A 24,666-nucleotide genomic window follows, 5' to 3' on the forward strand; every position below is an offset into this window, starting at 1 on the left:
ATGCCTATTTGGTATTATTTTTGGGTGGATTATAAGTGTATTAGATTATTGTCCCGCGTAATACGCGGGTAAATATATTTTTATACTTATATATATATATATCTAAAATACTGTTTTCTTAATTAATAGTTAACAAATTAAAATATTCAATTTCACTTTATTAACATTTGTTTTTTTGATCTTGATAATTTCACAACACTTGTTTGATTAAATAAATTTTTGAATGCTAAAAGTTATTGTTTATCCATGTCATCACAAATATCTCGTTGTCATTCAGATTTTCATGTCATATCATAAAAAATATCAATCATGACACATCCTTTAGATGGTACCAAGGCATACAACCTTCTAAACCGAGTTGCGAGCTTGCCACCATCAAGCCAATGATTATTCCAAAATCTTGTCTTATTTTCACTCCCAACTGTTATTTAATAATATCTTAAGGAAGCTAGCAATTGAGTGTGTCTCAAAGAATGAGGAACATATATTTGCCTATATATTATTACCATTTGTTTTACATAGGAACACAGACTCAGAACCACGAATCACATTGATAAAACCTAATGTAATTCATATTTTGAACCACCATGTCATATTCATTTGTACATATCAATTGCCTTCTAGTAGATCCATTACATTTCATTTTCCGAGTTCGACGCCCCTTTCTCCTCCCTTACCCCTTCCACCAAAAAAATGAAGTTGTGATCTTTATCAATCGATCGAAATAGAGAATAATAATATATCCTAAATACTTTGAATTGCGGAGTTAGAATCCATCATAAACAACGCATTAGTATTGAGATTAGATTTTATTCTACAATAACTTTACAAAATTTATGAAATATAACCATGTATGGAGTCCCCACTCCAATTTGGTGAATCTTGTCTTATTTTCACTCCCAACTGTTCTTTAAAAACATCTTAAGGGGGCTAGCAATTGAGTGTGTTTCAGAGAATGAAGGTTCCATATATTATTAACATTTCTTTACACAGGAACACAGACTCAGAACCATGAATCACATCGATGATTTTAAACCTAACATAATTCAAATTTTGAACCACATGTCATATCCATTTGTACAATATCAATGCTAAATTAAGAGTTTCCAGACCACGAAAACCTAAACCACCCACTTTTTTACTTGACAATTCTCTTCTAGTAGATCCATTACATTTCATTTTCTGAGTTCGACCCTCCTCCTCCTCCCTTACCCCTTCCACCAAAAAAAATGAAGTTGTGATCTTTATCATTCGAAATAGAAAAAAAATAATATATCCTAAATACTTTGAATTACCAGGTTAGAATCTATCATAAATAACGCATTAATATTGAGTTTAGATTTTATTTTGTAATAACTTTGCAAAATTTATGAAATATAACCATGGATGGAGTCCCCACTCCAATTTGGTGAATATTGTCTTATTTTCACTCTCAACTGTTCTTTAATAACATTTTAAGGGGGCTAGCAATCGAGCGTGCCTCCGAGAATGAGGAACATATGTCTGCCTACATATTATTACTATTTGTTTTACACGATACGCAAACTCATAACCATGAATCACATTGATGATTTTAAACCTAACGTAATTCAGATTTTGAACCACATGTCATATCTATTTGTACATATTAATGCTAAATTAAAAGTATCTAAACCACCAAAACCTAAACCACCCACTTTTTTACCTGACAATCGCCTTCCAATAAATCTATTACATTTCATTTTCCGAGTTCGACCCCCCCCCCTCCTCCCTTACTCCTTCTACCAAAAAAAAAAAATTGAAGTTGTGATCTTTATCAATCGAAATAGAGAAAAATAATATATCCTAAATACTTTAAATTGCCGAGTTAGAATTCATCATAAACAACGCATTGGTATTGAGTTTAGATTTTATTATATAATAACTGTGCAAAATTTATGAAGTATAACCATGGATGGAGTCCCACTCCAATTTTGGTACAATGTAAACTTTTTTAAGGGTATTTTTGTAATTTGTTCCTACAAAGTATTAATAAATAAAGAATACATACAATAATTGACTTTGTTGTCATAGGACTCTTATTTGAAAGTACATCACTTGGTTGGAAACATTATTTTTGAGATAAACCCTTCTATTGGTAGAATAAAAATTTTAAGTTGTTTTTATTTTTAATAGAATAGAAAAAAAAAAGGGTTGGAAAAAGGGTTTTTTTTTGTTTGGTTAATGTACACTACATTGATAATATAAGTGTATGTAAAAACGTTATATTTTTTTCAAATTCTTTTATAATAGCATTCACAATAGTCATGCATATTTAGAAGCTAAATTATATATCATTAATTTCGATAATTTATTTTATGTTGTTTAATAGAGCGCAACTTTTCCATCACCACATGCTCCAAAAATTGCAGATCAATGTTAAAGGTTGACGTTCCTAAAGTTGTCACTCACCTAAGCTAAACTCGGCCTTCTCAACACTGTCGTTGATAATTTCTAAACCCAACATTATATATATATATACGAAATGCCTCGACTCAATTTAGTCCTAGAAGTATGAACATAAAAGAAAAGAAACGCAAATTAGTTAAATTATACTTAGAAAAATACGGCCAATTTTCGCGAAAAAATCAAAAATGTTCCAATTCAAGAAAAGACACTTGGAATGTTCTTAAAATGATGTTAATAGACTACTATGCGAGTTTCAGGACCCGAAAAGATCAAACGAAGCGTCGATAAAAAAAAAGTGTAAAAATTACAGAGGAGCACGGCTCTTGTGTCCTGCAGAGGCCGTCCACAAGAGCCATCCTCTGCACAAAGGCCGTCCTCATCAGGTTTCGTACTTTTGACACATTGAACAACTAGAAAAATCAAAATGTTCCAATTCAAAAAAAGACACTTGGAATGTTCTTAAAATGATGTTAATAGACTACTATGCGAGTTTCAGGACCCGAAAAGATCAAACGAAGCGTCGATAAAAAAAAGTGTAAAAATTACAGAGGAGCACGGCTCTTGTGTCCTGCAGAGGCCGTCCACAAGAGCCATCCTCTGCACAAAGGCCGTCCTCATCAGGTTTCGTACTTTTGACACATTGAACAACTAGAAAAATCAAAATGTTCCAATTCAAGAAAAGACACTTGGAATGTTCTTAAAATGATGTTAATAGACTACTATGCGAGTTTCAGGACCCGAAAAGATCAAACGAAGCGTCGATAAAAAAGAGTAAAAATTACAGAGGAGCACGACTCTTGTGTCCTGCAGAGGCCGTCCACAAGAGCCGTCCTCTGCACAAAGGCCGTCCTCATCAGGTTTCGTACTTTTGACACATTGAACAACTAGAAAAATCAAAATGTTCCAATTCAAGAAAAGACACTTGGAATGTTCTTAAAATGATGTTAATAGACTACTATGCGAGTTTCAGGACCCGAAAAGATCAAACGAAGCGTCGATAAAAAAGTGTAAAAATTACAGAGGAGCACGACTCTTGTGTCCTGCAGAGGCCGTCCACAAGAGTCGTCCTCTGCACAAAGGCCGTGCTTTCTGTTGTACACCAAAAACACTCCTTTTAACGTTTTTCAACATTTCGACTCAATTCCAAACATTCCCAAGCACTATTACTGACTCAAATAAGATCATATCCAGCGAACAAACGTTTCATAAGCTTACATTAGATAACGTGTACATTTCAACATAAGTAGGGCATGTTACCCATTTCATCACATAACCCAAAACTTTCATTTGACTTCCAAATTTAACAAGACTAGTTACCATCACCCAAAATGAACATGATACATAACCACAAGATTCAAAACGCCAAAATTGTATCAAGAGCCAAAGAGGTGGGATGAACTAAGCCTCTAAAACAAAAGTGTGTCATTCAACCAAGAATGACCTAATACCTTCAAATGTCTTGCAAAGGTCAACTTCAAGCTCTAACCAATTCTTCCAATTCAAACACACTAGTTCCTTCTTCCGGAACTACCTATAAAAGGGGTAAACAACTAAAATATAAGCAAAGGCTTAGTGAATATACTTGCATACATTTACGAACACGAAGGAAGGCAAGTTCAAAGACTTTCACATGTAACCTATGACACCGTCATGTCACATTTACATGCTCACTTTGCACACTATCAACACATATATGGATCCATATAAGCTAAACAACATAATCATGATCATCTATCGAGGTTCTTAGGCCACCGGAGGTTCTTAGGCCTCAATCAATCAACTATCGGGGTTCTTAGGCCCCAGAGGTTCTTAGGCCTCATAAACTACGCCCCACATGGGCTTAACGCCAAACCAATTACCATGCTTGGAACATTCACATCTCATGGTAATTGGCCCAACGTATACATAAAGGTATGCAAATATACTCACCTCCTCCGCGTCAAAGACAATAACGCTAAACGATCAAGCACAAGCAAGCTTCAACCTATGATTATACCGTAAAATGCATAAGCTTACATTCACAACTATGACTAGTTCAACCTAGTCACACTCAATCACTACCCTTTTCCTAAACCCAAACCCAACCCATTTGTCATTGAGTTACTTTCATTCTTAAGATTAACATTAGGTAGTTCAACCTACCATTTTCATCCATAGTTCATTAACTAGCAAAAACTCATATTTTCTCATAAACTCAAATTATCACATAACCTTATCAATTTCATAATCAAATACATCATATAACTCAATGACAACTAGGTTAACTAAGGAATTGGGGAAAAATTAACCATAATTCAAATTCTAGTAAAAACCCCCAAAGTGGTTCATCCATGAACCCTAATTTCTCAATAACAATAGAAATAATGAAATAGAAATCAATACCTCAACATTGGAAGATAATAACTTAGGTTTTTAATTCCCAAATTTCTCTCTTTTTCTTATTAAATTTCGGCCACCACCTAAAATCACCAAAGCCCTAAATTTCAAACTCTTGAATGGAGATATATTGATGGTGATGATTGTTAGGATGATTTCTAGTCTTGGATTTGAAGGATTAACACTTGATTTTGGAAAGAATAGAAAGGAATTGCATGAGGGAATGAAGATGAAGGTAGTGGAATTATGAGTTTGAAGAAAAGAGTATGTGGCTGGCACATTTTGGGGGTGCCACGACCCACTTCAAAAATTGTGGGTATTTTACCCGCTATCCGCTAAAGTTCCAACTAAATTAACCCCATATCCAAAAATAAAATACTAGAAAATTAATTTAATGTCAAAACTATAAAAAGGGGTTAATTTCTTTTACATTAAAATCTTTGGGGTGTTACAATATATTGTAGATATAGATTGTTACTACATTATTAATATTCAATTTTATTTTATTATTGTTTAAAATATAGCTTATTATTTTTATTAATAAAGAACTGATCTATATGTTTTATATGAAACATATATTAAATATTTCAAATTAAAATATGTTTTATTTTTTTCATATGATATTAACTATTATTCTATTGGATAAGATCTAAGATAGATAATATTATTCTATTATTAGGATATATATTAGCTATTAATCTATTGAATAATTTATATTAAAATTATTGGGTAAAAAGTGTAAATTTGTGATGGAAAATCAAAAAGTGTAAATTAAATATAAAGAGGGATTTTTTTGTATAGTTATACAAAATAAAAGTATTAATATTGTCATTTAATAAAGATGAAATAATTAAATTTGATCTAATGGTTCTAAATCAAAGATGGAATCCATCCAAGGATTCTTGTTAGTTTATGAATGAATTTAGCACCTTGTTATATATATATATATATATATATTGGTAGATTTTGACTATTTTCCTTAAATTGTAACAAGTTTCGTATGATTTTTATAAAAAAAATTTAAAATAGCCGTACCGGCCGGTATTTCCGTTAATACTGATAATACCGAAAAAAATGTTCACGCCGGTATGACTAATATACAGGTTTTGAAAAACTTGCGAATATTTCTAACCAACCAATAGTCAAAGGTGGTGAGAGATTGGAAAGCGTGTGATTTCAATGCTAAACTAAATTAAGAGTAAATTGCGTAAACCGGTTAGTTCATTTTTTCCACTAACCATCCCTACTCGAAAATATTACCATTTTTCTTCCCTACATACATGATCATTCTATTAACAAAAACTATCATTCTCCAATTAAAATGTCTATAATACCCTTTAATATTATAACTTGTTTTTTTATATTTTTCTACACATGTCAAAGTTTGATTACAAACATTTCTAATTTCTAATATCAAAATTAAAACTTGTATTTAATAATCATAATATAATTAAGCAAGAACAATTATAATCATCTTCTTTGTAACCAGTAACATCATCGCCAAAACCATCGATCCAAATATCCACAAACGTTGTAGGTGGACTCATGGCCGACATGTACTGCCCCCTTCCTAAATTTTTGTTTGTAGTAGAGCAGTTCTTTAATCGGGTTTGTAGATGGCTTAATATGTATTTAATTTGAGGGGAAGGAAATATGAGGCTGTTAGACATATAAGTTGAGTGAAAAACTCTTCACATATTTTTTTTAACCATAAAAATCATCGGGACCAAGCATTTATTTAAAATATTAAAATATTTGTATGTGATGGGTTTTTCACCCAAATTAGGTGCATACAGCCCTATACTCACTTTTGTCTTAATTTAATTGCTATATCTATCAATATTTTTAATACAAGGTTTGTAATGTTTTGGTTTTGAGGTTTTCTAAAAACCAATAGTTGATGATTTTGATTTCCATATAATTTTTGAAATTTAAATTACCACCAAATGTCTTCCCAAAGGCAAGACGGGGAATAGTAGCCAACCATCGATGCAAAACTTAGCAGGGGATTGTACAGGTACCACATGAGATCAATCTTTTTAATTTAAGCATTAATTTAATTACAAATGGAGCTATTCTTAACGGGAAAATTGGTTGAATATAAAAACTATGCCTCAAATGGTCACCTTTATTACTGAAACCCAAAAAGGAGGTTTGGTTAAAAAGGAGTGAAAGACACAAAGCCTAAAAATGTTAGAATCAAATAAATCGTTCGGTCTTTTAACATTTTTTATCTCTTTATGTCGATGTAAAAACTTTATCAGATGAATGCTTAAAGCATTTTTGAAACCTCGGTCACAAGTTTACACAATAAGGCATATCTGTTGAGTTCACTGGATTTTGTATCCAAGGTTGATAGAAATCATCCAATATCGAGTTCTCTGTTTTCATGCACTTGGTATCAACATTTGGCGCTATAGTCTGTAGAAACTGCACGAGCGCTGTAAATATCTCGTGTCTTGTTATATTCTTGTTCACCTGTAAAAAATCATGGCAGGTTAGATTAGAATGACATCCATATTAGACTCTCTTTTAAGATCATGATTCGAGATTTGTTCAAAGTTCAAAAATCTTGAATAGTTTACCTCTGATTCAACTATGAAGTGTGCCCAAATTTTATCCCCGCGAGACTCCATAACTCCTTTCAAGATTATCAAGCCAAAACGTCGAATTATGTCCACTATCTCAAGAAAAAGTCCTTGTTCTTCACAAAGCATCTGCAAAAAAATATACATTGTGATCTAGTCAAGAAAAATTTGCAGAAACTAAAGGGGGCATAATGGGTGAGTCAGATAATCACTGGTCAAACGAGTCTGGGTCAAATCAAGTAGGATGAGGGTCTGCAAACAATTTTGTTCATTTTGATATTCCAAGAAGGTTATGTGCATTAAAATATGCTTTTTTGGAGACTCATGATTTTGATTTGATTAAGCAACTCAACCCATTTCAACAAATCAACATTCTAGCTATGTTTTTTAATTGAGTGCCTCTATAAGCAAGTAAATGAATCAAAAATCCACTTTTAGGAAATATGCAAGTTTGTTTATTTACCTCTATAAGCATATGACCAGGGTCACCAAGGTCCTCCACTATTAGAGGACATACCATCGTCTGATTTCCCATTTCACAAGCCCATGTCACACCATTGGCACTCGGGTCACTGGAAACCACGCCATTATGCTGATCAAGTATAAGGTGATGTTAGGACTGCTAAATTGAATGTTAATTATTCTGAAAGCTATGCACTAAATGAACAAGAGTTTGCTCACCTTCGGTTTATCTGCCTGTCTTATTTTATCTGCTTGTTTCGTTACACTTTCCAAGAAAATCATGTGTTTTATGGTCCGATCCAACAAACAATCTATGCTCATCTGTCGATTTCAGAGACAATATTAGAGCAATGTTAAAGGGTCAGGTGACTTTTCTGGCCAAACCAATCAATTTTGGATCCTGCAAGGGACTTGTTTGACCAACCAAGTAGTATTAGTATAATAGTATGTGAAAACTAACCTTTTCACCATTGGGAATCAATTGCCTAAGCTCAGCCATTCGGTCCAATATTAACTGCCGATCTTTGGGTCGGGGTCTTGTCCCTGGTTTAGCTTTTTTCTTGGTGGGTTTTGGCAGTTCAACATGCTTCTTAGCTTGCACAATTGTGCTTGAACCACTCATGCTATAACTATCAAGCATCTGTAAACCTGGCTGTGATTTAGGCCCGGCTTCTTCCCGCATAGAATGTCCTGTTTTTCTTCGTTTTGCATAAGCTTGACCCTCAATGCAAGAACTCGAGCCAGCATTTGAGATACCAGAAACGCCCTCCAAAAGTTCGTCTATCCCAAGTTTTGAAAACAGCCTTTCTTTTGGACAAAGGGTAGTACAGTCAACGTTACTGTAAGATTGGAAACTCGAGTGACTTCCATCTATAATTGGTGCTAAAATGTCCCTCAAATCGCCACCATGTCCCCACAAGTCAATGTTAGTGCCAGAAATACACTCAGACTCATATTTTCCATCATAATCAACAGGATTCAGTGGAGGGAACCACTGAGATGCATTGAAATCTCCGGTTTGGAAGAAATCTTCTGGGATACCAAAATCCGGGAGTTGATCAAATGTAGCAGAAGAAGAATTAAATCCCATTAAGCAGCCATCACCACCAGTAAAGCAAGATTCTTCTGATGAAATCAAGGAAGCAAAGGCCTCATTCTGATGACAATCTTGACTATTTGAAGAAGTCAAAGCAATTTCAGATCCTCTACCACTTATAATTTCTTGAAACATTCTTTTTGTTTGATTTACCAAATTCATATTCTCTGGAATCTGATCATAATCATAAAACATAGTAAATTATTAGAATCCTGTAAAATTTAAGTACAGTTTTTTGAGTGATCAATTATCATAGGACTAGGTGACTAACCTTCTCGCTGGACCCGAATTGCACCACTCCTTGTGGCTCCACAGGGATTACTGCAATCGTCTGCAAAATGAATGTCATAATGAGCCCAACGATACTAATAAAGTAATAATGATGCAAGAAGTACCAACCAAGATCCAGCCAGCTTTGAATTAAGATTAAACCAAAAGAAGTACCTTTATGCCGGAAGAGAACTGGTGACGAAATTCATTACCATTATCCTGAAAGTGAAGAAAACGGTGTTACTATATAACAAAAGAAAGCCTCCATCTTTGGTGACAAAAGTTTCTCATTTTAAAAAGGGTGAAAACCTTTAAACATATTGCAAAACATAGAAGAATTGACTATGCAAACAAAAAACTCAAGCTATATACCGCAAACATATCCCAGATTGAACCCGAAAAAGTATGTTCTCTGTAATGATCTTCCGAGGAGATCCACATGTGTTTGTTAGCATAAGCAGCTTGTCCGATTATCCTTAAACATTTCAACAAGTAAAAAGTTTAGGATTTTAAAAATTACTCGTATTCAATTTCATCATTCTCAATCAAATAGTTACGAAAAAGTAACTATTTTTATACAAAGTTTAAGGTAAATGAGCATACCCTCCTCCAAGTGGTATTTGTAGAAGCAAATTATCGATCAAAGATCCGAATCTTTCATCACAGTAAGTATCTTGCAGGGTCAATAATCTACAGATTGAAAGAATATAAGAGATCAAGGCTTCAACTTGCACATACTGGTTATAATGAAGTTGTATGCAAATTTCATATAAAGAGCAACTTGTTGAAACTTTTGGGTGAAATGAGGCTTAATGCATACTCAATTGAATTACAAGTTCATAAATCTTTATTAAAACTAATTAATAAAATTGAATTTAAAAACAATGATTTGGAGAATATTTTCTTGGTGGAATCAATCCATTTAAGTGACAATGTTGTGAAGATCTCACTGCCAATCAAAACTAGTAAATAGATATAATATTTGTCATTTTCTTGAATCTCACTTCATTATAATATCCAAAAAAAAAAAAAAAGTAAATAAATAAATAAAAAGAACTAAATCATGAACTTAAATTATAGCTAGGTAACACCCTATAACAATACTAGACAAGGTTTGTAATAGAATAACGAAGACGATAGTCAATCATGTCAAAGGCAGATATAGGAAGGCAAGACGTGTAGATAGTCATTCTTCTACGAAAGATAGAGAGACTGCTCACAGAGAGACTTCTTGCAGATAAAAGTGAATATGAGTGTGCATGTATATAACAATATATCTATATGTATAGGTGTGAGGGATAGAGATTAGAGATCATACAATGAATTAGGCTGGTCATAGCTCCAAAAGGCACCATAAGACCATCCATAAGAGCAACAAAGATTCTTGAGCACATTTTTGACAACTGAATATTTCTGTATGGTATCCATTTATTTTTAAACACAAGATCAAATCAAAGTCTAGAAATGTTTCAGGGAAAAAAAATACACCTGAAGTAAGTGCTTTTGGAAAGTAAGTTATGTAAAAAGAAGTATTCCAGAAGAGTTGATAAAACAAGAAATATGAAGGATGGTTTAAAAAGGGAAAGCTGATTATTTGTTTTAATTTTTCACAGAAATGAATGAAGGAATAGTTAGTTATGTCTTGTTGTTACATTGGCAGAGAAAAAACTGCAGTACAGTTATGATGATGATGATGATATTCTGATGTTTGAAACTTATATTATATGATTAAATATAAAAAAAATAAATGGTGTCAATTTTTTCAGAAAAAAAGCTGTTTTGTGCTCAAATTAAAAACAACACAATACCTAATAAAGCTGTTGTCTTTAGCATGAGACAGAAAATTGGGATTTTTAAGGAGTACTCTTTTGCTGTTTTTTTTTAGTATGAAAAAGATTTGGTTCAATGTCGGTTTTGATCCTTAGACTAAATAGATAGTCTTTCTATCTTTACATCTCTCGTTCTTGGGTATTATTGTTATCATTACTAACACGATACCCGCGCGATGCGGCGGTAGTCGTGGAGGCGACGGTGTGATAGTTGGGCGACGGTTGGTGATGGAGCAACGCTGAATTGTGTATATAATTGATGTAATGGTTAATGGACATATTTTAAAACATAAAGGATTGATAGTGTAATTTAATTATTAATGTTAAGGAGGTAGTGTATATGAAAGTATTTTAAGGGGTATCAAGTGAAAATATTACATATTTTCAACATTACTAAAAATAAAAAAGGTTATTCTTTTTATAATATAGTATAGATAATTAATGTCAGTTTTGAATATTTGCTACATAGTTTAAGCTATAGGAAAAAGAGTACATTATTAGTATATTACCATAATAACAAATTCAACAAGAAAACAGATCGTAACGAGGATTTGATTCTCTTCATGTTATATATTTTTTAAAGTTTATATATGTTTAATTAACACAATGAACTTAATCACTTATAGTGGTAATCCAAGAGCAAAGCCCATCTCGTTGTGAGTAAATTAGTCAGTAATTTCCTGAAAAGGTTATCTTTACAAAACTGTATTAGTAACATAACATCAAGAGATAACCTCGACTTAACCATTGTTATGACAGCGTTATAATCATTTTAACACAAACTTTTACCTAAAGAAAATCGTAGATGTATAGCATTTCATCTAGTTACGCATTTATACATATTACCTCAAAAAGCATAAACGACAGATATTTTCCTAGTTAACGAAAAAGAGAAATCGTTAACTCAAAAGTGCACAACTTAATCAGTGTATAACCATTTTTGAACCTTTTTCCTAACCGGCCAGTAACCACCCAAAGATATGTTAAGTTAATCCTAATGTAATTGAACTCAGCCACTCAGATACCTAATCTATGTGATCTTATTGATTCCGTCATATTAAAATCAAATGTTGATAGATTCATGCAAATTGAGGCGAATGTGAAAGATTCAGTCTTCGATTCGAAGTTCCTAATGTAAAAAGCTGCTAACTATACATGGTCCAGTCTCTAAAATTTTATTTAATTATATCTCTAGATTGTAACAATTATCTATAATAGTTTATAATATTATAAAGTTCAACGAACTAACCATTATTCTTTTTGTCACATTTGACTAGCTAGGAAAATCAATTTGCACTTTTTGTTTAATATATCCTGGTTGAGTTGCTTTTTAGAACAAGTATACTATATGATCAAATGGCTTTGAATGGTAAAAATTATTTTGGGATTTATCATAATTTGTCACATAAAAATATGATAGAAAACGATCAACACATAGTGATGATTTTTTTAAAATTTAAAAGCAATATAAATACATACTAGAGGGATATAATCATAATACGACAACGGTGACGTTAAAGATGGTGTATAGCGATGGTAGCGACTAGTTGTGATAAAATAGGTACATCTAATTAAGCAAATCCTTACCGGATTCTAACGCACACATTGTTAACTTTTTTTTTTAAAGGTGAATTTCGCTGGAAACTTCGTGTTGCGATTCGACAGCGGAAGGTCTAGCATACGTTTCTTAATCGGGTCCAAGCTAGAGAGGTCCCTCGAAGAAGAAATGCCTATTTCAAATACCCGATGGGGGAAAACCCCCTATTAATCAGCCCGAAGGCACGACGATCAATAAGGGTAAACACTGTCCCCTCAGACTTAACATGAGTATACCAAACCCTCATAGAGGGATTTCCTTATGTCCTTCCCAAGGCTTGAACTCAAGACCTCATAAATAAGGGGATGATATTTCAAACATTGAGCTAATGATCAAAAGACACACATTGTTACTTACATACACGGATATATACATACACAAATCTTTTCAAATTATTAAAATTAAATTAAGATAAATAGAAATATTTGTAATTATTATAAGTTTGAATTATCTTCTCTTTGTGAAATATGGTGAACATGTATGGGTGGATCGATGATCACTTAGTAATTCGAAAGGAGGTTCGTACCAAATGAATTGAAATAATGAATGGCAGGAAATATTCCGGCAAGAAAGTGAACGGAGGTGATATGGCAATATGGTGGTCGCCCCTTGGGAAAAGAGATAAGTGAGTGGGCCTAAAACTATTTAGGCTTGTAGGGGTTTAGGTGTACACCTTCTGCCACATCTCTTTTTGTTTGCCTCCCCTTATCATTACCACACCACCACCACCTCATTCTCCACCACAACCCCATTCATACATCCACAACCACCGGTACATACGTAGTAATCGCTGCTTCTTCTTGTATATAAATATGTAATTAAGACTATTTATATATAGATCATTGTTCTTGTAAAAAGCTTGCAACAAATTTAGATCATTATGGTAGAATCATGCATTAACATAATAAAGGGACATGTGCCATATAGTCTTTACAAACAACACATGTTTATATCATTTGCAGTTAATAATTTTGGTTTCCTCGCAACTAAGGCTATCGAGTGTTGGGGATATGCAATCAAACAAACAGTATATCACTGAAAATTTGGAATCTCGATCTGAAAAGCATGTGATCGCTTTCATATTGATACAATTTGGCGGTTCACCCCAAAATATTGAATCAGATGACAGATATATAAAAGACTGCATATTGAGACAGAGAACCAGGAAGAAGAACGACCATATTTTGATGAGTTTAGCCAATATACAGCCTAAACTATAATTATTTACAAAGGTTTTAAAGTTGTCAAATTTAATCCCTCAAGTTTAATAAATAAAATTTCTGAGGAATTTTGACCATAACAACTAGTTAAAACAAAAACTTATAAACAGACCTGGCAACTCAACCCCAGCTAGGGGCTCTTCCCCTAAGACCTGTTAGGGGCATCCGCGTCGTCTTAATTGAATTTGCACTAAAGAGTACATATCATCCCCAATTAAACACTCTATGCATGTTCCAATTAACTACTACCATATTGACGACAAACAAAATCTTCTAAACATAAGCCTATCTTTGAATGGTATGGTGTATTTTTCTTTGCTTTATTTACACACACAAAAGGGATCGTGATATTCAAGATTAGACTATATTTAGAAATAAGTTTATTGATACGCCTCATTGTCTTTAATATCCTGTTCACTTATCGTGTAAGTATGCGATACATTTTGCTCAAAAGCAAATATATTATATACATATACAATAAAATATATACAAACATTGTAACAATGCAATAAACAAAGTTTCTATGTGAACAATTGAACATGTATATACTAGGACATATGCTTCAAATTAATACGATATCGTTGGTAGTAGTTAAAGAAACAAAGTTAAAGAGAAACTCCATTGTGTGTGTGAAAAGGATGTTTAGAGGTGGAAGCCTAAAAAGGGTAAGGGAACAAGCATTATTGGGCATGATAGATATGGGGAAGAATTTTGTGCTATGTAAAACAATCTTCTTCTCCATTCAAAGGGTCCCCTTCCTAAAGGCTAAACACAATTCTTGATTTCTTAGTTTGAGAATCTTGACTTTAACACCCTTCAAGATATCTTCTTTTCACTTTCACCACTTCTTTTTATACTACTTTTTTGGTATTTGCTACTCATAATTACTTAATTAATACTCCAAATCTCTTCAAGATTATCTAATCCAATCCAATCCAATCATATAGAAAGATATATACTTATCAAGATAATATAAGGAAAAAAAGGGGATGGTTGCAGATTTAGTAAGTCGTATTCTTTTTAAGGATCTATAACATCCTTTTTTAAAAGTAGAAGACTTTTCCCATTATCAAGCTACACTAATTGTACTTGTATCCAAGATTAATTTAGAACCTTTAACCTTGAAAGTATCCTAAGTAAGTATTAACCACTTTACATACTCTCGGCCCTAATCCAGTAGAAGTTATAGTACGTTGAATCGACTTTTTTAGAAAACTTGTACTTTGATAATATATAGAAGGTATATATTGTTCGGGCTCAAGGTTGCATTAGGGAAGAACTAAGAAGAAGAAGACTGGTCTATATGTCAAAGATAAGTTGAGTTAGGCTACCTATCCTTTATTATCAGAGTCCATAGAAGGATGGAAGATTTCAATGAAAAGATATCGTAACTTTGTCTCACATAATTTCTTTATTTTCATAGCTAGGTTGAGAAATCTATTAGACATATATACATCTCCCTGTGTTAAAAGTGACACTTTTGGTCGTTCAATGATTATATAAAAAAAGAGGAATATATGTGGAGCATCATCATCATGATTCCTTAAATTTATTTGTTTAATTTAAGCCGAACTGATTCAATAGCTAGAGCGTTTACATCATGTTCACATTAGTTTTTTTTAATAGATACGATATCCAAAAGAAAAAGGCCATTCTTTTTTGTACAGCCATGACAAAGACAAACCGTGAATACTTCTAGTACTTGCACTACGATAAAATAATTTCATAATTAAGGCTTTATCCGGTTAGCATAAGAAATTAAAAATATAATTTTTTCGGTTTTTTAATTTTTCTTTTCTTTCTAAGTTATCAAACTCGTTTTAGTCCCACGTACGTCTCAAACATTTTTTTTCCCGCTTTCTACACATTTAGGAGTGCACTATTAACGAGCTTTTGAGAGTTCTGGGTTTCATCTCAGACATGCTTGGTTCGATCTTCGTTGTTAAAAAAAAAAAAATCTAAAGCTTTTATCTTAGAGCATCCACAATGACAATAAGTCATTAAAAGCTTTTTTATTTTAACACTTCACAAATCCACTAACTTTAACATATAAAAAAGTCTTTCCTCCAATGGAAAAGCTTTTTTAAAGCTTCTTTTGTTTAAATTAACATATATTCATATATAATTAGAAAAAAGCTTTTAGTCAATAGGTTGAGTGATCAAATAACCCTTTGCATTCAATGGTGTCAACCTTTTAGAAAAGTTTTTTTCTTCAAAATAAGTCATTCAATTTTTATCATTAGAGATACCCTTAAAAAGCTTTTTAACTAATGGGAAGAGGTTCCTACACACACAAAAATTTAACCATACACAAAATACACAACCAATATATAACATAAAATACACAAGCAATATCTATAATCTATAATATAATATATTATAAAGTAAATAAGATTTTAACATTCAAGTTTTAATTTCAACAATGTACACATGATAATGCATGATATACAATATATCAATGCCCTAAAACTTTCAACTTTTATTTTCATCTCTCTTTTCAAATCCCAACCACTGATTTTTTTCTCTTTCATTCATAAATCATTTTATTTTTCTAATTCATTCAAAATCTTTTATTTTAAAAACTGTTAATCGATAAATTATAAAAAATATATGGGTGTTCTTAAAAAAATTCCACGTTCCTTCATTAGAGATGTCGTTCGATATACTTTTGAAAGACGACTAAGGTATTTGGCTATCACCTCCTATGACCTATCACCTCACCGTCTCACCACCGCAACGCGCGGATACTTCCTCTCGTATAACATAATATACAACTTTATCACACATATAAAGTTTTGTATATGATCAAAATCTTTTGAGTAAGGATAATTTTGTTGGAAAATTTTGAAACCCTCTAAATAGAATTTAATGGAAATAACGACACAAATTAACTGACTTGTCTCATCAAAACGTCTTTCACAGTTTCACCTGACATGGATGTTCAACGTCAATTATATTAAAAGTACTTGTACGAATTAACCAATTGTTAACATCTTTATCCTTTCTAACTTTAATCAAATGACAACTGGCTACAAGCATATGTCCTACATATGCACTTCCGATATACTCGTATTTATTTAATGCCACTATGCATGCCAAGATTATCTTATCAAAAACCGAAGTGGGAAAAGTCTGAAGGCATATATATATAGATAGGTAAAACTGAAACCGTAAAAGAGCCCACTTCGGCTACGGCCCATCCAGCTCTTATGGGCTTATCTAACTTTTCCACCTCTAGTTGTGCACTTGTGCTTACTGATGTTATCTAACTGAATCTGATTCTAGGCCTTTTCAGTTCGTTTGCGTGTTGGTGTATGCATAACTTTAATAGTTTAATTTTAAGATTTGTGTGTCTTAAATATGGTCCCAACTACATATATCTTTGTTGTGTGCTTCTTAAAATACGTATATATATTAATAAAATTTATACACAATATAGGAAAAAGTACTCGTATCTTATAAGGATTTAACTTTCATAGGTATTGAATTATCGATAACCAAAATATCATTGAGAAGATAATTAGTTGTTTGGGCCATAACATGATCTAGTCGTCATGTAGATAAGAGCTAGCCCTCATGTAAGATAGTAAGCTTGACTTTCCTTTTGTTTTTGAACTATTTAAAAAGTTAATTAGTATGTCATAAAAGTTGTAGCGAATTTCCTGTCATATATATGATTGATTTAAAGGTTTTAAAACCTTATTTCATTATGTGTTTATAGATTTTTGTTTGATCCTTTAGAGGATCAAACATAGTTATGATCAACATATTTAAAGGTTTATCATATACAGAATATATATTAGAAAAGAACAATATTCAATGAAAATTTGAATATGTAGTGCAGGGCGACTACACATGGTAATTTCTTTTTAGTGTAAGAAATAGGTGATCGACCATATTTAAATCAACTTTACTTGGTGAAAATTTGAATTTACATACTTGGAGTAAGAGTTTATTACCGTTGTATCTATATAGTTAATTACTATAATAATCGTCGTATACGTGTACCTATGTATATATATGTATAGTCGATTTACCTAACGATATTTCTCTAGTTAATTTTTTGCTTATGACTTAACTTTATAAGCTAACAACTGTAGCGAGTAATAGCATGCAAGAATGCTGAACGGAGCAAAGCCATATATATAGTTCGGTCAAACCAAGACTGGTCAAAACTTTCTTCATTTTTGTCTATATATATGTGTTATCTAGTTATCTGAGGATCCAAGAGTTGGCACTTTCATCTTGTCAGGTGATTTTAATTTTAAACTCGTACCTTAACCATCGTGATTCATAAAAATAATAGTTGCGTGGGCTGCGGCAACAACGATCTGTACGTTTTTGGACCACCAACTTCAATTTCAGCTATTAAATCCAAATGACTTTATTCAAACAATATAATTTTTACCAGAGCTGATAAAATAATTTTTTTTTTTTTAAAGGATGGAGATCCTCTAAAGTTGTTTTCAACTTTATAGGTGAAGTTAAGCATATCTTGACCTTTGGATTAAAATCAAGGATCAAGATTCAAATATGATTTTTGAATCTTGGCTTTTGATTTTAATCCAATGGTCAACATACCAACTTTACCAATAAAGTTGTGTTTAACTTTAGAGGATCACAATCCTTTTTTTAAATACATTTCTTTAGAACGGAGTTTGATGTTAATGACGTGAATCCCAGGAGTGATATTCAAGGTAGGTAGTATGTTAAAAGTTGGAACTCGCGCTTCAGAACATGAGCGATAGTATACCCACACGTTCAGGAGATAAAATGCTTGAAGCTATGGGGAATCAAGATTCGATCTCGGATCTCCAAGCCTATATACAAATATAATAGTTATTACTTTGTATATCTGCAATGGCAACAGTTCGGTATCCAATCTGGCTAAAGCCGGGTTTGGGGGAGATATGAGGTAGACAACATTATCCCTATGCAAAGGTATAACGGTTGCTTTTTAAAATTTACAATGTATCTGAAAGATTAAGATGTAATTATAGTCTTATCATATTATAATTGCGTAGAGAAATTGTGTCCGCATTTTACTTAAGAATAAAAAAGAACCATCAAACTTATAAGTTATGAAAATAAAACTTTAACCCTCAATATACCCCAACTAGGTAATTAATAAACTCTCTCATCCAAGTAAGGCAAAGTGGAAAATGAGTCCAAAAGAGAATGTCTAAATATACCCCCAATATACTAATTGCACACCTATACAATCATTATTTTAATTAAGTACCTCATTAAATATCTCTTTATTCATCATTATCATTAACTTTCAATTATAACATTTATTATCTTTTTCTCTTTCTTAATCATTACATAACTTATATATATTATTTTTATTTTATTTTATCTCAAAAAAAAATATATTTAATCTAAATTAATTTTTTAAATACTTTATATAATTGTGTTAGTGATATTATTAATAAAAAAAAAAACTTATGTTTTTTTATAAAAAATCTAAAAATAACAAAAATAAAAGAGAAATATTTCAAAAACAATTGCAAATATAATGACATTAAAATATCTAATCATTTATATCGACAAAATTCTTTCATATTGACAAAGTTGATCATATAAATCTAAATGTTGTTTATACACATTTTTTTAAGAAACAAGTTATGCTTGTCGCTCCTTTAACTTTGTATTTACTATCAAGATCACATCTAAGTGCAACTTTATACATAAAACCGTTTGCACTTGCTTTAAATATTTAATAACAATGACATAACCAAGAGAGTGGGCCGTTATTTGTACCCAATTTATCAAATCTATAAGTAACGTGAATATCTACGACAATTATTTTAAAAAGTAAAACAAGAAATTCAAATAATAATAATAATAATAATAATTTTTATTTTTTAATAATAAATTAAACTTAGTATTTAAATAAAAAATTTACCTTATTTTATGCATTAAATGCAATGTTTGAACATAATTAATTTGATATGTTTAATGTTAATATTTAATATAAAATTTATTTAAGTATCTCATTAAAAATATAAATGAAGTAAAAAATTGATTAGGAATTAATGCTATAGGATATACTAGTAAACGGTGGTTTCTATACGTCCAAAATTGTAATGAAAATAAAAGTTTAACCCTCTCCCTTTGAAAGGTATAAACTCTCTCATCCAAGTACGTGTAAGTGGATTGGAGTGATCTGATGATTATTCCTTTTACTTTAGCACATTCACCAAGGGGAATGTTTCTGAGTGTCATCACATGTACACAGCATTCAAGAATAAATTAAGGAATGTTACGCCTTCTATTTTCTAGTATTAGACTAAGAATTAACAAGTGACAACCTTATCATGCATCAAAATGAAACTTTTTATTTTTTTTTTAATATTCACCCGATATTCTCATTTCAAAAATATTCACATTGAATTAGGAACACTAGGATGGTTATAAAAGTTTGTTAGATATTTAAGTTTAATTGTGAAACATTCACATATTTATTTATTAATTTATAAAATGCATGGGCCAAGCAATTATCTACTAAATAAAAAATAATAAAAAATTAGTATATGAGAGATTTTACATCTAAGCTTAGATATCGGACAGTCTTATATTCACTTTACCCATATATATGTATAAATATATCACTACAAATAATGTTGTATTTGTTTACACTTTTAATTAGTGTGAACAAATTAAAATTTTTGTCACATTTTTATGTGTGTAAAAATATATAAAATTAAAAGTATGTAAAAATTTCTCTACACTTTTCGTATGTGTAATTAAAAGTTCACACTTTTTAGTGTGGACTTTTATAATTATTTTATAACACCTAATTTGTCTACGCTACCTTTTTAGTTAGTGTGGAGAAATGGAGTGTTACAAAATAGTTATGAAATTTCACACTAAAAAGTGTGAACTTTTAATTCTACACACTTTTTAGGGTGAATAAAATTTCTACACAACTTTAATTCTACATATTTTTACACACATAAAAGCGTGACAAAATTTTTAATTTGTTTACACTAATTAAAAGTCTGGACAAATGCAACATTTTTACATGCCCATATCCTGCTTAATTGGTTGTCAAGCCTCTGATTCGCAACTACCTATTTACCTTGACTTACTCTTGGATTCTGGGTTCCTATGTGGCTCTAAGACTAAACGGGTGTTTGTATGGGACCTATCCCCTTTCGCCCCGAAGTCGCCCTCCACACCGCTCCAATGGGCGACAAAGAGGCATGGGCGCGCGTTCAAATTTGTTTGTTGACTAGGCACCCCACTTTTTCCTTTTAGGTACGCGTTGTCACATGACGCAAGTATGTCCTCTCATTGTGTCAGGTAACTGCACTTTAGTGGCTTTCTGAACAATTACATGGCGCCACAAACCCATTATAATCTAAACTCCAATTGACCCTCAACGATTTCAAATAGACGTCTGTTATCAGTTACGCAATTCGAAATTCATAATGCAAAACTACTTGTGATACATTTATTTTGAAACGGATAGAGAATATATACTTTCAAAAGATATCACTATCTCGTTAGCTTCTATAATTAATTAACGTGTAAATCAAAATTTAATTTTCTTAGCAAACTAAAGAAACTCGATACAATTACACGTACAAGCTAGCTAGCTAGATAATCTCAACACATAAGGGATCACGATATATAATTATGACAAATTAAATCTTATGGTAATCCTCATCAACAAACTAAGTTTCATTTATGATTATATATAGAAAGCCAAAAATGTAGGTGAATGTTTTTACTAGTATTATATATATAGCATAAAGTGAAAGTGATATATAGTATAGTAGTAGTACTGTAAAGTAACGTGCAAGATGAGATCGATGGGTGATATAGGAATAAAGCAGTTGAAACTTTCAGTAGTTGTACGTAGTTGTAGCAGCAGGTGATGTTGCAGTTTAATTAACTTTAATATATACAGTATATATATATGTACAGATTTGATTTTTTTTCATAATCATCATATCTTTCTTACTATTTCTCTTACCCCACACACACAAATTAAAACACACACCAAAAGTATGTGCACAAATTAACCTGGTTTCATTTCCGTCCTTAACTTGCATGTTTTCTTATACCAACTTTCCTGTACATTCACATTCTTCATATATCTGTCCTATCATATCACACATAAAACACGTACATTGAACTTGTATGCAAATACTAGTATTTATTTATATTAATTATGTTTAGTACTATGTACTTATATATAGGTCTAAAACTCTATATATAGACACACAGAGAGAGATGATACATACTCGTAGAAGATATGATTATGATCCACGCGAGCCACGAAATTAACTATAACAGTGAAGGTCTGAATTAAGGAGAATTTAAAAGCGTACGAATTTTCAGCTGAGAACTTTTGATCAATAAGATACAATATCCTATTTAATAGTAGTAAAAAATACATCAATTTAACAAATTAAGCCACATTAACCGGTGTAAATAACACTAACTTTCCCTTATCGACTTTTACCCTAACTATACACAATTTGGCTTTATTCTTCTTGAGTAAATAAAAAGTAGAAATTAATTAAACTTGTCATCCTTGGGTAACTTAACCAGAGAAAATTAACCTTAATTATCTGTTTACCCGTTTATAATTCAGTTTCAGGGCCATATATATATGTAATCTTGAATTTCATAATACATATGATTCCATATTTAAACACTATTATATATAAGAAGCCCGTTTTATCTTTTCAAGTTAGTATTTGTCAAAGAAATTAATAGCAATTAAGAACTCATCACCGGCCACCCACAATTTTGATACATCAAGATCGAAGAATGTAATTGAAATGAAAGAAATCAAGGACAGGCTTTAGCTTAAGACTATATAAAAATATAGATAGATTTGTTTACCATGAACAACCACCACCCATCATGCCATTCCAGAATCCATTTGAATCACCATTTTGATCATCATTATCTCTATTTTGCTGATCATGATCAGTTGTTGTTTTCAGCTCTTCAAAAGGAAACAAATTCCTCCCACTGCTAGTACTACTTTCAACTAGACTATTATTCCCATAATTATTATTGCCACCACCATTTAAAGAAAACCCAAGTGATGATGGAACCTTGAATTCTGGCATCATTGGAATCATAGATACTACTGAATTATAATTAGCTGCTGCTGATGAATTTGGGTCTTGATCAATAATAGGAGTACTTGTCATCATGAAAGAATTATTCATTGTACCCCTTGCTGTAATTCCAGTCAACAATTCCAAAGCCGAAATCTGATGACCCGAACAAGTAGTACTAATTGTGGCATTAGTATTCGAATTAGCTTGTTGGATGTATTCCGAAAAGTTCTTGAAATTTTGAGTGGATGGAAACCCTAAATTTAGATCTTGTCCATAATGATCATGATGAAGATGAGATAGTATATTGGAGGATGTAGATACAGAAGGTATAGCTAAATCAGGAAGCTTTTTCGATACCGAAGAAATAGAAGATGATGATCTTTTGTTCTTTCTTGATCCACCACCAACAGGAATATTTCTAAGGGTTCCTCCTTCAGTCCAATACCTTCTACAAGTCTTACAAAAATATCTTGGTTGTGAAAGACTATAATTGTTGTAGTAACAGAATTTCGTGTTAGTCGAATCGCACCTTGGACAATTTACAGCTGCTGCTTTTTGTGGTCTGACTCTTCTTTCAAAAGATGATGAAGAACTTGAAGATGGTTTATTTGAGAGATTATTATTATTGTTGTTGTTGTTGTTACTAGTTGAATTTGTGGGGTTTTGGACTATTTCTTCCATTGGCTTCACTACTATCTCCTATTTATGCACAATGAAAAAGATATACAAAAAGCTAGTGAGATTATAAATTTGGAAAAAGATTGAAAAAAGATATATTAGACATAAAGATGTTTTAAAGCTTCAAGATTTGCAGACAAATGAACAAAAACAAAGAAATTGCCTTTATGCTTTTCAGAATCATCCATAAAAAATCAATCTAGCTAGCTTCAAGAAAAAGCTAGGAAACACACATTAAAATTAATTCTTATATCATATACATGGTTATATAAATTATGTAAAGTAAAAGTGAAAGATACATGTTGAAAAGATATGCAAAGTGAGATAAAAAAGAAGAAAAGACACACATATATAAAGAACATCAGTGGACACTTACATATGTACACTAGCTAGCTTATGAATCATATATATTATATTTGATCACAATCTTAATTTGTCTATAAAATTTGCTTAGCTAGCTAGGTTATATTCATATATACCTGTGTGTGTGTGTGTGTGTGTGTGTGTGGATTTTAATTAGTAGAGGTGATTGATGATAAAGAAGGTGATAGATCCAGTTATATATACCTGTGGCCAGTGAGGCCTGTCCATGGCTGAAGGAATATGCAGATCGATAGAGAGAAATTATAAAAGAAATTAAGAAAAAAGAGAGTGATGGCCTCCTTTTAACTTTCCACTGTTCTTGAAAAAAGTATAGAAAGAATGTTTTTGATGGCTTCTGTGGACTATGTGCTCTGACTGCTGTCTATGTATTTATGTACACATTATTATATTGTTATACTAGCTAATCAATCCGGATTCAATCCGGGACGTTGCAAATATGTTTCGTTATATATACAAAATAAAAATTGTTATACAAGACAAACTTTGATTTTAACATTACCAAACATTGAATTCAATAATATTAATAAGACCGAAGCTTCAGAGTAGAATAATATTAACAACATCATCCGTAGATAAAAATAATATAACCTACAACCTATAAAACAAAACACAATTCAAATATATATAACTATAAACTCGAAACACCAAAA

General features: G+C 31.7%; 2 protein-coding genes across 2 annotated transcripts; both read right to left on the minus strand.

Moving 5' to 3' along the window:
• Positions 1-6,897: 6,897 nt before the first annotated feature.
• On the minus strand, positions 6,898-10,761 carry LOC122600663 (transcription factor LHW-like). The gene is made up of 10 exons (XM_043773415.1): positions 10,538-10,761; positions 9,823-9,909; positions 9,592-9,694; positions 9,394-9,438; positions 9,221-9,280; positions 8,314-9,123; positions 8,073-8,174; positions 7,855-7,983; positions 7,389-7,520; positions 6,898-7,281 (listed from the first exon to the last, which is right to left on the minus strand). The coding sequence occupies exons 1-10, from the start codon at positions 10,645-10,647 to the stop codon at positions 7,099-7,101; spliced, it is 1,761 nt and encodes a 586-aa protein (XP_043629350.1). The 5' UTR covers positions 10,648-10,761; the 3' UTR covers positions 6,898-7,098.
• Positions 10,762-22,578: 11,817 nt separating this feature from the next.
• LOC122600971 (dof zinc finger protein DOF4.6-like) lies at positions 22,579-24,336 on the minus strand. The gene is made up of 2 exons (XM_043773752.1): positions 24,200-24,336; positions 22,579-23,653 (listed from the first exon to the last, which is right to left on the minus strand). The coding sequence occupies exons 1-2, from the start codon at positions 24,221-24,223 to the stop codon at positions 22,724-22,726; spliced, it is 954 nt and encodes a 317-aa protein (XP_043629687.1). The 5' UTR covers positions 24,224-24,336; the 3' UTR covers positions 22,579-22,723.
• Positions 24,337-24,666: the final 330 nt, after the last annotated feature.

The sequence above is a fragment of the Erigeron canadensis genome, chromosome 5 (genome assembly GCF_010389155.1).
Source record: "Erigeron canadensis isolate Cc75 chromosome 5, C_canadensis_v1, whole genome shotgun sequence".
Lineage (NCBI taxonomy): Eukaryota > Viridiplantae > Streptophyta > Magnoliopsida > Asterales > Asteraceae > Erigeron > Erigeron canadensis.